This window comes from Acyrthosiphon pisum, chromosome X (assembly GCF_005508785.2).
Source record: "Acyrthosiphon pisum isolate AL4f chromosome X, pea_aphid_22Mar2018_4r6ur, whole genome shotgun sequence".
Classification (NCBI taxonomy): Eukaryota; Metazoa; Arthropoda; class Insecta; order Hemiptera; family Aphididae; genus Acyrthosiphon; species Acyrthosiphon pisum.
The window spans coordinates 2,941,123-2,956,636 of record NC_042493.1 but is presented as its reverse complement, the minus strand read 5'-3'; the positions used below and the strand labels follow the sequence as shown (position 1 = coordinate 2,956,636).

Genomic DNA, 15,514 nt, shown 5'->3' with positions numbered 1-15,514 from the left:
AATTTGAATTTCAAACGATCATAAAAATTTAATTTGGCTTTCTTATAGACATTTTTTTTTTTGATAAATGTAGAAAACCTTATAAGGAATCTTGTATTACATTTTCATATCTTAGATTTAAAAAGAAAAATTTTTTATGAATTTCTAACGCGAAATAATTTGCAAATTTTCGTGATTTTTCCATATTTTGTCATTTTTTGAACTTTAAATGCTTATAAAAAAAAACTGTGACTAACGATTTTTAATATTTTTCATCTGCCTTTGAAACAATATACTAGGAGCCTTGTATTAAATTTTCAAGTTTTTTTATCCAACAAATAAAATTTTATTGATATTTTTAGAAAAAAAAACTAAAAAAAAATGAAAACTGACAATGTCCGTAAAGAGCTCAAAATAAGTCAAAATATTTTGAAAATGTTATGGTGTATAGAAAATGCTAATATAAACATTCAGTCAAAATTTCATGTATCTACGGTCATTTTTTTTAAAGTTACACTAAAAACCAAATTCAATTTTGTGAAAAATCGATTTTGCGTAAAAATTCCCGTATTTCCTTAATTTTTCTTTTGTTTTTCCCGGCGCTTTTGAAAACTACTGGGAAATTTAAATTTTGAACTCTCCAATGCACCAACGATATTCACTTTCTGATCGAACAAGATACTGAAGTTGAAAATCGAGCATTATTTTGACTACTTATCGTGTACACAGACACAAAAAAAAAAAAAAAACACACATCATTGTATAATCAATACATTCATCGTTCCACTCAGAATCTAAAATAACTTTTTAACTTAACTTTAACTTTTAACTAGTTAATGCCCACTTTTGCATATATATAAATATGTATAAAATATTTTTATTCGATTATAGACAGTTAATTAATATGTTAAAAGATGAGAATTTTTATTTTTTATCATATTTTATAGGTACTGATACGAGGTATTTATCACATTTACATTGTAAATAGTAAACACGTATGGTTAAAATGTAATATACTCGTATTTCTACTATTCCACATAATTAATATAATAATATACATAGGTACAAGGTGCTGTAACAGAAGAACCTTATAAACAAAGTAACTTTTATTCTAATCAATATTTTTATAAAATTTTTTTAATACATTTTATATAATTTATCGACACTTGGGTTACAAGAGGAGAGAATAACGATTTTTTTTTTTGTAATTTTATATTGTGAATTTTTTTAAATTTTATTTTTGATAAAATTCAAAATAAGCAATTTGTAAATGTAATTTTTTGACAAATTTTGATGGCAAAAACGTGTTTAAATAATTCAAGTTGTTAATTTTTATATCAATATTTTTTTGAAGTAAATTAATTTAAAACGTAATAACTTTATGAATGTTTTCTGACATACGTATATTTTTTATATTACATATTATCCATATAATTTTCATAATTGTCGTCACACGTTTAACGACGTGTCCTACGTGAATCCGACAAATGCGATAAAAAACAAAACAGTTTGTATTTTGTCGCATCGGTCGCATCGTAATGCGACGGAACAGTATGATCAGTATTGGTAATAGGCGTTAGTAATAAGTGTCAATTTTTCATTTTTGTTTTTTAGATCTTTCTGTTACATTCGCTAGACTAAACTGGTTTAAAATTATCCCACATTATCCCGCACCGGGATAATGAACCATGTAAATGATATGGTCCAAACATCCCGGTGCATTATTTTTCATACCGGTTTAGTCTAGCGAATTTCTACTCTGTATAGCTATAAGGTACCAATAATAATTATTAATATTTTAGGAATATGCAATTTGCATTATGTAGATACCTATACCTATTTACAATTTACTTATCACTCATCATGGATTTTATTATGTGGTATGTAGATAGCCGATAGGTACTATATTATTATTATTATTATATCGTGTACTACCATGTATTTTATATAAAGAGAAATACAGAGTCCGTAATAGTAACATTGATTATAAATTATTATAATTCAATAAATTCAGGATTGCTTTATGTTTATCGTATATCCACGAAGATTTAAGATAATATTTTGCGTCTCCTCAGTCTTCATGCATTGGTTTTAATATAATAATATATTATAGTGTTTCATATCATATAATCAATGATTCATGTGTTTACCTAAATAAGTGTTTAGCTGCACATGGCCCGGTATGTAAATAATATGTATAATATTATAACCTATATTATAATATTATCACATAAATTATTAAATTATATTAACTTTTCTTTAACACTTTAACGCGTTTAAATGGCGATCGACTATACTATATATTTCTAAACTTGTAACATTATTATAATTTATATAGCTAGTGGGTACTTATAAAAGCGATTTTCAAGTGGAATGAGAATGTTGGTACATGGTAGGCGGTGAGTAGGGGTGTATGTTTGCCGGTTTAGATAACGTTCGCCGCGTCTGCGTCGCGTCTGTTGTTGTAGTCTGTTCATTGTCATCTTATCGTCAGCGTTTGTTTGGTTCGAAAAAACGTTGATATCACTGTCGAGCATTCAGACGCACCGCAGCCAATAATCGCCATTAGTCGCCGTACAAACAGAAAGGGAACAGAACCACGCATCGGGGAAAAAGCCGAAAGAGTGTGACCGTTTCAAACGTAAGAGTGTTGTCATTTGTATCGAAAAACGACAACTACAACGACAAAATGGCGGGCGGCGTCATACTCGAAAACTTGAGTGGAAAAAAGCTGTTCGTGCTCGTATCATCGTTGCTCTTTTGCCAGCTCGCGTGTTTCCTGATCGGTGGACTCGTAGGTAAGTCATCGTTAACACGACCGAGCCGGAATCCCGTCGCCAAAGTTCTTTTGTCCTTATTCAACGTTAATGTTTTTCTTTTGTCGCAGCTCCGACACCGTCCGCCACCGATATGGTGTTAGCCACAAAGTGTTTGTACAATGACAGCAATCCTTGGTCGTACATCAGGGGCGATGGAAAATGCTTCTCATACCAGTCGGACATATACAAAGATAGCCCTGTCGCCAACACGATGGCCAATGATATTATATTCACTTTTCAGGTAATTCATTACGTGCCTAGCTAATAGCGTGATATGGTTTCATTCCTTACCTATTTATTAATAATTATTTTACCAATTTATAGATACCTACTCCACGCAGTGGTCAGATATTGCATTATTCTCGATGGCAACAGTATCTCATAGGAGTCCTCAATTTTGACATTGAGTATCATATTGACACTAAAATGGGTATGAATACAATAAATTATGACTTACTTATACATTTGATCATATCAATTATTGTGGTCACATGTTACTGTACAAAATTGTATAATGCACATGTACCTACTATTGAGATATTTTAATGACAATAATTATAATAAGCTAGTAGCCAAAAAAGTAAAATATTTATCAAACAAATGTTGTCCTTAAAAATTGCAGTTATTGAATATAATATAAGTTCTAGGTATGGTTTCTATATGGTTTAAATTACTTAATATACCTACCTAAATTAAAATGAACTAATTTTTACTAAAAATATATTACAGGCAAAGTAGGAAATCTGCCACTGTACACAATGTGTGATTTTAGTGGTTGTTAAAAAAATTTTGCTTTGTCTGGACATTGTGTACTATGACCAAATAAAGTTGAAAAAAAAAATAAAAAATGTATGGTTAAATAGAGTAGAATTTAATTTCAATTAAATATATTGTTATAATATTATACTTACTTACTATTAGTTTTATATTAAGATTTAAGACTATTTAAATAGTTCATGAATTTAAAATATTAAACATGATTAAACATATTAGTTATAAATATATTACACAAATCGCTGTTATGATACCTACTAGACTAACAAAATTGCTTGGGACTTGTGTAACTACATTTATGTGTCTCACACTTAGACAAAGTCTTACATATTCAGTAACCGTTTTCTACCTAAATTGGATAATTTTCACCCCGATTTTCACCTTGTTATTAAAATAATATAATACTGTCAAACGTGCAAAATATGTCCTTTATTTTTTTTTTAAACTTTTTAATTAAATTTACAATTCATTTTCATTTCTTATTTAGATGAGAATTCATTGCTTATTTGCATATATTTCTTATTTTGCCCATAACAGAGGTTCCTAATCTTTTTACCATACTACTAATTTTTGAAAATGTTTAAATTTTGATAACCCAAAACTTACTAATGACCGTTTTTGTTGTTATTGTTTCATTAATGATGGTTAATTTTTTCTACGGTGGCTTTGTGGCCTTATGTAACACACCACTCCGTTTTTTTTTGTATTATATTATATTTTATAGCAATCTAATTTTAAATATGCATTATTATAATAAATAAATGTATATTTCAAAACTATCAGCGACTCACCAAACATAATATTATTAATATTGCAAATAATTTCGACCCATAGTTTGTGAATCCCTGCCATAACATTTATAATGACAATAATTATTATCAAATTGGTTTTTTTAATAAATTGATTTTGATATTTTCTTATTATTCATATTTTATTATAAATTTATAAAATAAAACATTGATATTATTCTTCAAATATTCATTGGTAGGTATAGTATGTATTAGGTAAAATAAATATGTGCTTTAGTCTTAATTTTTTATCAGGTCTATTAAATTATTTTTTTCTAATATAAAAATAGTTCATTTTTAGACTTTAATAACTGTTTAAAATCAATATGACTTAAAATATAATAATTGTCAAATGTTATGTTCATTGTTATTTCAAATATTGAGCCTATATTTCTTATGAAAATTTAGAAAAATAAACTTATTCTATTTAGGATGTAAGGATTACAAGCTATAATTTAGTTAATTGATTCCATATTATGTCTCCAAAAATAATTTTTTATTGCAATGATTTGTAATTGATTCCATATCTTGAGGAGAACATACTTTGTTGTTTCCAACATATAATCTATGAATTCTATCTACACGTTTTTTTTAAAAAATGAATACATTTTTAATCAAAAACTAATATAATTAAATACTTAATTATTGATATTTTTACAAAATTTAGTTAACAATTGAATATTATTATGCCATTATTATATGTCATTTTGAGAATGGAATTAGTCAAATATTTTGATAAGCTATTATTAAATATTAAATAGTAAATAAGTGCTTATGAAAACATTTTTACTTATAACTAGTTAATAATTTAACTACAGTGGAACCTCGATAACTCTAATCTGTTGGGGGCGAAAAAAAAATTTGAGTTATCAAAAATTCGATTTATGGAAAACCTCAATAACTCAAATCTGCAAAAAAAAATTTGAGTTATCGAAAATATTTTTTTTATTTAAAACACAAAGACTTCAATTTTTTAATTATTTATTTATGTATGTATTTACTAATAAATGTATAATGTATGTACTATGTAGGTATGTATATTGTATAAAAAATTTAAAAAAAGTATGTATAATGTAATGAATAAAGTAGACTAAAGTAGAAAAAAACAACTATTTTTTAAAGAAATCAGATATTTTTGATTGTTTCTTAATGTTTGACCTATCTGTAAAGTTTTCAATAACGTTTAGCGTGGAAAAATTCTCGTCTCCAATTTCTTGTTGTTCTTGAATGTACTTACGTACAACCTGTAAACTATCTAATGCCTGGGCAGAGTAGTTTTAGATAAAGCCAATTCGCCATCGTCTTCAATAACTGACTCCTCCCCACTTGACTCGTTAGGCATTTCTTGGAATTTCAAATTGTTCAGTATTTCATTATCAGTAGGATAGTATGTTGTTATAACACCAGATTCCACCTCAGCAAAATGTTGGAATTCAACTGTATTAGTCTCAGGAAAAAGCTGCTGGTATCGATCCCACTCAATTGGGGTTTCTTCTTCGACTGGTTCGACTTCTTCAATTTCTAAAAGACAAAAGTAATACATAATTACAAATCATAGAAACATATAAATAAAATAAACAACTTATTTATACCGTTTGTAAAGCCAGCTTTGTGGAAACAATTTACAATCGTGGACTGTGTGACTGCTCCCCAGGATTTATGTAGTAATTCAATTGATTCTAAAAGATTTATGTCATCTATCTCAAGTCCGGAATCCATTTTTCGCAAATTTCTTTGCATTATACATCTTTGATAATGATGCTTTATGTTTTTTATGATTCCTTGATCCATTGGCTGTAACTTAGATGTCATGATGTTTGGTGGCAGAAATACTACCCGTATTGCTTTTAGTTCATGCAAAAGTGTTTTTGGATGTGCAGGGCAATTATCGACAAAGAGAAGCACTTTTCTTTTATTGTTGAAAAATCTTTCATCTAAGTCGAATATCCAAGATTCATAAATGGTGGATAACATTCAAGCTTTTTTGTTATACGCGTATGTGACCGGTAATAATTGCACGTTCTTTTTCTTGAAGCACCTTGGTTGTTTTGACTTTCCAATCACGAGTAATTTTAATTTTTCTGTTCCAGTCATATTAGCACCTACCATGACTGTTACACGTTCTTTACTCTTTTTTCCTCCGTGACAAGTATCTCCTTTGAATGTCAAAGTTCTGTCAGGTGTACACTTGAAAAAGAGACCGAATTCATCTGCGTTGAAAATGTCTTTAGAGTCGTATTCTTTTAACAAACTTGGTAGTATGTTTGTTCGGTAATGTTCATAGTCAACTTCAGACGCGGTGGCACTCTCACCTGATATGATTTTTTCTACTATTCCGTTCCTCAATTTAAATTTTTCCAGCCAACCCGAACTAGCTTGAAATGTGAGTCATACATTTTTTGCGAACTCTACTGCTTTTTCTTGAATTAACAGTCCTGAAATGGGTAAATTATAATCTCTTACTCTCTTTATCCATTCCGTCATAGCATGCTCAATTTCTGGGAAACTTGATGCTTTAAATCTTTTCCGGCGTTGTAAGCAGGGGGCTTCTTCAACTGCTTTGAGAATTTTATTTTTATCCTTCAATATAGTTGATAAGGTACTAGCAGGAATACCGAATTCACTCGCGATATCTTTTTTGCGTTTCACTCCTTTTTTTACTTCTTCAATAGTTTTTATTTTATCACCGACAGTTAGAGACTTTAAACTACGTTTTTCCATCTTGACTTGACAAAATCACAAAATAAACTGAACATTTGCTGTGTCAGGATTATATAAAATATCCACGTATACATTTCGTATTTCAATCGACGTATAATTTTACCAGTAATAAATACTAATAAAGTAGATAAACGTAAATTATCGGAGATATAGATTAGGTATAGACATACATATTACATAATACAATATCGTTGAATTTATAACTGTTCCTTTTAAGTAGTATAGGTAATGATAAGATTGATAATAGTAATCGGTTTTTGATTACGATTTTCGTTATTTATAATAATATATATATGTACTTGGTTATTTGACCTTCGAGTTATCGAGATAGGTAATTGTACGAATTATATTTTATTATATAAATTCGAGTTATAAGCTAAAATTCAACTAAAATTACTTCGACTTATCGAGAAATTCGAGTTAGCGAAATTTGAATTATCGAGAAAATTTATCATACATATCATATATTGGAAGCCAGGGGCCAAGGTATTCCTTCGAGTTATCGAAAATTTGACTTATAGAGGTTCGAGTTATCGAGGTTCCACTGTATTTATTAAAAACAAAGAGCAATACTTAGATTTCTTATCTGAAAATTAATAAAACCAAATTTTCTTTAAAAATAAATTATTATATGTATTGAGTGTCTATATTTTTCTTTCTAGATCGTAATCTTGAGTTGACGTTGGATACCAAACTTGGCTATCGTAATGTGCTCGACAAGGATGGCGATTGGAAATTATTTGCTTCTTCTGTTGAGAAGCGTAATCTTGATTGTGTTTCAGAAGAGGTAAATAATTCTTGCTTGTACATTTCTTCTTAAGTTATGCTCAAAAATTGTATTTTGTTATAGAAAATAGATGGTCATAATTATCAATGTGGATTAGTACCGCTTTTTGAACTCGGATCATTACATTATGATTTTTATTTAATCAACATAAAAATACCAGTGGATGAGGTGAAGGGAATAAACTTTGGTTTAGGACATCTAAAAGATGTTTGGCTTGTGGTAAGAAATACAAATATTCTTTCATTCATAAATAATTTAAAGAGAATGTTTCTTTATGAATAATTACACAAAGAAGATTGTGTAGCACTTTTTTATTTGTTATTTTTTTTAAAAATAGCCAGATTTACTTTTTGTTTTTAATTTGATTTAATATCTGAGTAAAAAAACTTAATTTCAATTCATTAATTATTTAATAATAATATTATGCCTTCAATATTGCTGATAATATTTTTAACATGGTTTTTAAATTTAAATTATTTGTGTTAGTATCTGCTTAACTTGCTTATTAATTTATTGTATAATTATTTTATATTGTATTGTTAATAGGTTATTAATCAAAATGGCGGTTTTACCAGTGTATGGCTTTACATGAAGACAATATTTTTCCCGTTTATTGTTGCAATAATGATATGGTTTTGGAACAGAGTTCATATGCTGGCCCGCAAACCAGTTTTGCTTGAACGCATGTTGATGACTATTGGTTTTGCACTAACTCTTTTGAATCGTAAGCAAAAAGCAAAATACCTTTATAGTGAAACAAATTTACAATATCTTTACTCATGCACGATTTTATTAATAATTAATTACAATAACTACAAATTAAAACTGCTTTAATATAATATAATTTTTATTTTAGTCAGTTTAATTATTTAGTTATGAATTTCATGAATTTTATTATTGATAATACAATTAAGTTTAATAGTCATAATGTAACATAAACTTTTTAAATATTTTAATTTCAAAATGTTTAAAAATGTAAAGTATAATTATAAATATTTTCAATCTTAAAATACTCATAACTAGCTTCAAAATTAAAATTCAAAAAAGACTTTTTTGAGGAATTGGATAATATTCATAGATAAATTAGATAGTAAATAAATAAAAATGGATTATTTTGAATTTACTATTTTGTGCGTTATTAAGGTGGAGTACATACTATTAATGTTAATTTTTTTCTAGTTCCTGTTGAATTTTTGACATTAATTTATGATATGCCATACATGTTGCTTTTGCAAGATATAAGACAAGGTATATTTTATGCCGCATTACTTTCATTCTGGTTGATTTTTGCTGGTGAACATCTTATGGTAAGTGATTTAACTGTAATAAATAATCAACTAATTGTTATTTTTATATTACCATAATAGTGTATAAAATATTTGTTTTAATTTTTATGTTCTCCATACTTCTTCATCTTCGGTGTGCTCATATAGATCCAGGTAAATTAAATAAATAAATTATTTTAATACTAAATATGTGTGTGGATGTGATTAAGGAAACTTATTTGTAACTATTTTTATTCACAATCATCTAATAACATTAATTATTCCAAGTAAAATTAATTTCAATATTTATGTTCAATAAATATTGTTATGTATTAATATTCTTAGAACATTTGCTATTGTTAATTAGTAAAACTAATGTATATTTTTGAAATTCTTAGGATTCTCAACAAAAAAATCTGCAGACATATTGGAAACATTTAAGTGCAGTTGCTGTTGGTTGTATTTCACTTTTTGTATTTGACATATGTGAAAGAGGAGCACAATTAAAAAATCCTTTTTACTCCATATGGGCAACCAATACTGGCACAAATTTAGCTGTATCCTTTTTATAAAAATTTTATATTTCTTTATATAATTTGCTCAAATGATAATGTTCTTTAACCTAGACCAATTCAGTTAACGTTTATAATATTAGCAGCAATATCTGGCGGAATGTACTTTTTATTCTTATCATACATGATATGGAAAGTTTTCTGTAATATAAGTGTTCGAAGGTCAGCATTGCCATCTATGTCAAATGCCCGAAGGTTACATTATGAAGGCAGTATTTATAGATTTAAATTTTTGATGATAGCTACACTATTATGTGCTGCCTTAACTGTAATTGGATTCATATTGGGACAGGTAAAATAACCATTATTTCTTATTGAATATTAATAGCTCATATTTTGCATGTTATTTTAGGCTTCAGAAGGACATTGGAAATGGAACGAAACTAATAATCTAAACTATGCATCAGCGTTTTTGGTTGGAGTCTATGGAATGTGGAATATTTATATATTTGCACTCATTGTTCTTTACTCTCCTTCTCATAAGCACTGGCCATCAGAAATTGGTAATGTTATTGGCGATTTTAAAATAACTTAGTTATTTCAATTTTAATTTATTGCTAAAAAGGTGTAGAGTATAAAACAAAATATATATTATGTATTATATTATGTTTTATTTATTTTGTAGTATGATTAATATGATATACAATGGATAATATTGCATTGTATGGAAAATGGGTTAAATTTAATTAAAAATGTTTAATATAGTAGATATTATTTTGATTTAAGTCTAATTTAATTTTTAATCTAATTAGTTTTTTTTGATATAAACTCAATGTTAGCTATTGTCTATAAGGTATTTTCAGTATGAAAACTTAATTATATCGATGGTGGTACCTAACCAACTGTTAAGGCTGTTAAAAGCTGGTATTTTTTTTTTTATGCATTTAAACTAATAAGCGCAAAAAAAAATATACTTGCAAAAATTAAATTTAAATTCATGAAAAAATATTTGAAATTGTTCACTTCTTGACTGTTTTTTTAGGAATTTTATTTTTTATTTGTAACATTATAAAAAAGTGCATTTAAAAAAAAAAAAGAAAATTAATTTGGTATAATACTTATTAAACAATAAAACAATTAATCAAAAATCCATTTCCTACAAAACCTAGTAAAAATAATGAGAAACTCAAATATTTTTAAAATTAAAATTGTGCTTTCAGTACTGGATGAATTTTTCCTTTGCTTTTTGTGACTTATAGCCACAAGAGTAGAAACTTTTTTGATCGCAAATTATTGTGATGTGTAATTGGTGCGTTTGTACGCTATGGATTTCTAAGAATCTTAACTGTAATTTATTTTTAATTATATAAAGCGTTTGAAAAACTGACGCACACTAAAAATCTGTCACTACACATTCAGTCACACATCTCTTCTGATGAATATGGAATATCGCCTAAATCCTCCTCCCCCTTAAAAATGGCCCACTTTCAATAGACTTACCAAACTTCAGTAAAACTTTCCCATTTTAGATGCCATTTTAATATAAAGCATATAATAATATGTGATATTATTTTCCATAAGACTGTCCTGCTGGTCCCTAGACATTACTTATACTAGTCAATATAAAAACCACTTGTTAAGAGGATGTCAGTGCACTATTGGTTTTCTTTCTCTGACCAAGTCTGTGTTATTAGTCTAGAGACCGAAATTATGTGCATTTTCATATTCAAACTGAGTGTCCGCACAAATACGAAGGTTCAAAATGTGGGTGTTTCAAATCAAACTGATTTGAGATTTCATAGACATATTTATATATATACATATCAAAATATATCAATATTTTAAAAACCTAGGTTTTTTCAATTCTCGCATAAGACACGCCAGAGAAGCTCTGTTGAGCTGATGCTTGAAAAGTATCTTAAGCGAGTTTAACTATACCTTCTTATAGCTTATAATTATTATTAGATATTACATTTATTTATATAAATTAAGATATTAAACCAAGTTGCCCTAAGAATTGATTTTTAAATGCAATGATTACTTATAATATGATTAAATCAATATTAAATTATTAAAATAAAACTTAAGAATATACAGATATACAATACTCAGTTCAGATTAAGATTGAACCGCGTTGCAGGGGCGGCTCCAGAGCCTTGGTTAGGGGGGGGGGGGCAAGTTTTAATTTCACAAAATCTTATAACAAAAAGAAAAGAACAATTTTTACAACACAAATTCGAGTCGTCTATTTTTTAAATTGGCAAAAATATCAATAATATGATCTATTTGATCTAGTATATCTACTTTATTATACTATACATTAATTAATTAATAAATACTTCTTAGTATTCCCATAGTCCGTACAGAAATGTGTGCTACGCAATTCAATATTCATGTTTTGAACATAATAAAATAATAATATCATAGTATCATACCATAGTATGTATATTTTATATTAATATAGTTTATTTATAGCCTTATTTGTTCTTCATAGTATAGATAGCAGCCAGCAGGTACATTGTATACACCGTCGTACCTCTATGGCCCATATAGTCCATATGACAATATTATAATAATTTAATATGCATTTTTTGTTAACAATATACATTTTTTATAAATACGGGATTGGGGGGGGGCGGCCCCTAGGCCCCCCTGGAGCCGCCCCTGCCGCGTTGTGCATGCAGACTGAGCCTCCGAACAGTGCCTGACCCCCCATGCGATGGCTATGCGTTCTGTGATTGGCTTATAGTCATCTCCATCCGCCGTGCATACGCTCCCACCAGTGTCCAGAATGCGCGAAAAAAAACGTGTTTTGGTCGAGCGAGCGGTTCAATCTTAATCTGAACAGAGTATAGTTGTTTGTATCAGCTAGTTGTATGTATTAATAATTTGTTTTGTGGAATTAAGTTATTTTTACTAGATATTTTTATTATAATGCATATTTAAAGTATCTACAAAGATATCAAATTCTGAACTTTAACTTTAAACTTTTTTTTGACATGTTTATTTCTTATGGTGGGGATCATTCTGTAATTGTGTACGATATGGAGAGCGTTATCGTTTCTGTTGCCATGACAATTAAACTATAACAAAGATGATATTAATCTTATAACTATGAACTAAGAAGATATGGACTGGTCATGACATGGTAGGCGGGTGGTAGAGGTAAAGTCAGTAATTGTTATGGTACCAGAATCATGCGATAATGTCGGTGCCTAGCGGTCTTCATCGAAAACACTAGAACTGTTATGATATCAATAACAAAATAACATGGTGAATGCCGCCGGCTGCCGCCTGCCACTCACGGCAAATCGACAACTGAATACTTGAAAAATTAACTTTAACTTTAATTAACAAAATTAACTTTTGTAGCAAAACATTTACCTTTGAAACAATATCAGTCAAAATATTTATCGAGGTTTTAGGAACTTTAAAAAAGGTACATTTACTAAAATCATCTGCGCTTGTGCACAATTTAATTGCACATTTTCTTCCCATTTTCATAAAATAAATAAACATAGTTGTACAGAAAAGTAACAATAACGTATATTTAATTATAAACATGAATAAATTATAAATTAAATACTACATCATCATTCATCATACATAGATTGAACAAGACTCAAAAGTACTTGCCAACAAGGCTAACTAAAATGTCAGATTTGTAGCAACAAAAAATAACAAAATATTAAATTTTCATAGTATTTATTCTGGGAAGCTTGAACTATTGCTTTAAGATTTCAAAACAAAATATTATAATAATAATTATACCAATTCAAGATTCAAATAATATAAATAATATTATTAACTTCTATATGTTCTCCGTTAGAGTGCGTTACTATCGCATAGTTTTGTACCCATAACATTTCCTGACCGGTATTTGGGTATACGTGACCAGTCCATATCTTCTTAGTTTATGCTTATAACGTCTCTAGGTTACCATTAACAACTGATGATTAATATATTTAAATTACCATGGCAACTTAATTATAGTTTTTTAGATTCTGAGCGTAGCGATGAATGTATTACATTTACAAGACGTATAAATGTCTGATGTATCTGAATGCAGTGGAGATACTCCTTTATTTTTTTTCCTTATTTTTATGGTTTCATAATTGATTGTCGGTAGATAAGTAGATTATATTACTTATTCTTATTTAATTGAAATTTAGTGTAGACATTTTAATTGGTATATTGTTTTGGTTATAAGTTATTAAATAAATTAAACTATTATCAAATAATGTAAAAAAAAATAGTATGACTACAATTTATTATAATTATATTTCATAATATTTTATTTTGGTATTTAGTATTATTTACGTACATATTAGGAAATTATATCATTACAAGATATAACTTTAAAGTTATATAGTGCATTAATAGACTGTCAGATTTTATGTAACAATAAATCAGTTTTATATTGTGATTATTTTAAATTTGTGCGTTTATAATGTTTGTTTTGTATTTTAGATGTGAACAACAGTTCCAGTGACACAATTGAATTTAGCCGTCTTCCTACTGAGCCAACAGAAATGTCATCTCTGGCTTCATTCTCTAGGAAATCTGCTTTTGACTGAATATCCAAATGCCATGACATCTTCCTATATGATAATTTTAAGTTCATCATGACATTTTATTTTTTTCCTCATTTATTATATTTAGGTGTGTGATAGACAAACACAGTACAATTAAAGTTAATTTAAATTTAAGATCTTATTTACAGCAGTATTATTTTGTATTTTTTTTTGTACTTTTTTACAGTATTTTTTTTTTAGTAAGATAATACTCTTTTTTATAACTACTTATTTTTAGTACTGCATATTTATAACGAACGACATTTAAAAAAAAGATTATGCATTTATTATTGTATGTATATATGTATTGTTTAAATTACCTGCTTAGATTATTACTAATTTAAATTTATATACTTTTTTTTAGTTACATTAAAGTATTGGTAAATTTATACTTGGATTAAGCTATACATTTTTTATTTTTCTGTTACTAATCTAGAAAATAATGTATAGTTTTTACTCTAAAGATTTGTCACTACTAATTCTTTTTTAACTGGCAATAGTACCTAACATTGCCACCTTATCCTTTTGTCCATTTTGATTCATGAATTTTTTTTATAAATTACCAACATATCAATTAATATTTATTAAGAATTTAGAATAAAAAAACATACCAATCTACTCTACATTGAAAATACTATAGAAATTCGCTAGACTAAACCGGTTTAAAATTATCCCACATTATCCCGCACCGGGATAATGAACCATGTAAATGATATGGTCCAAACATCCCGGTGCATTATTTTTCACACCGGTTTAGTCTAGCAAATTTCTACACTTACTGTATAATATCTTAATGATAGTATTAAGTAATAACACCTGTTGCATGCCAAAACCAACAATTGTTAAATGGATTAAATTAACCTAAGTTAAAATAATCATTACATTTTACTAAGTATATATTATATAAATAAAATATCATAATTTTTCAAAATGTATGACTCATGACATATGTGTAAGTTATTTTTAGTTTATACTAGCCCATTACAGTTTGAGTAATTTATTCTATATAATAAAACACATATTATAATGTACAAATATTTATATAATATGTTTTTTTACATTCCTTAACGAATGCATAATTAGGCATATTATTATTTATTATTTTAATCAATATACAAAGTGTAATAGAAAGACGACCAAAAAAAAAATAAAAAAAATTATGCTACTTAAACGTATGACAAAAATTGTTAAAATTATATGATTAGTAAATAGTTTAAGAAATATACCCATATTATCAAATTTTCAAAAATAATATTTTTAAAAAAGTATATTAAAGTATATCAAAAATATATTGA

General features: G+C 27.5%; 1 protein-coding gene across 1 annotated transcript; it reads left to right on the top strand.

Moving 5' to 3' along the window:
• Positions 1-2,235: 2,235 nt before the first annotated feature.
• LOC100166090 (protein wntless) lies at positions 2,236-15,250 on the top strand. The gene is made up of 12 exons (XM_003245040.3): positions 2,236-2,777; positions 2,867-3,039; positions 3,123-3,228; positions 7,744-7,868; positions 7,932-8,087; positions 8,415-8,592; positions 9,048-9,175; positions 9,302-9,307; positions 9,532-9,690; positions 9,770-9,997; positions 10,058-10,208; positions 14,116-15,250. Exons 1-12 carry the CDS (start codon positions 2,669-2,671, stop codon positions 14,220-14,222), a joined length of 1,626 nt encoding a protein of 541 aa, XP_003245088.1. The 5' UTR covers positions 2,236-2,668; the 3' UTR covers positions 14,223-15,250.
• Positions 15,251-15,514: the final 264 nt, after the last annotated feature.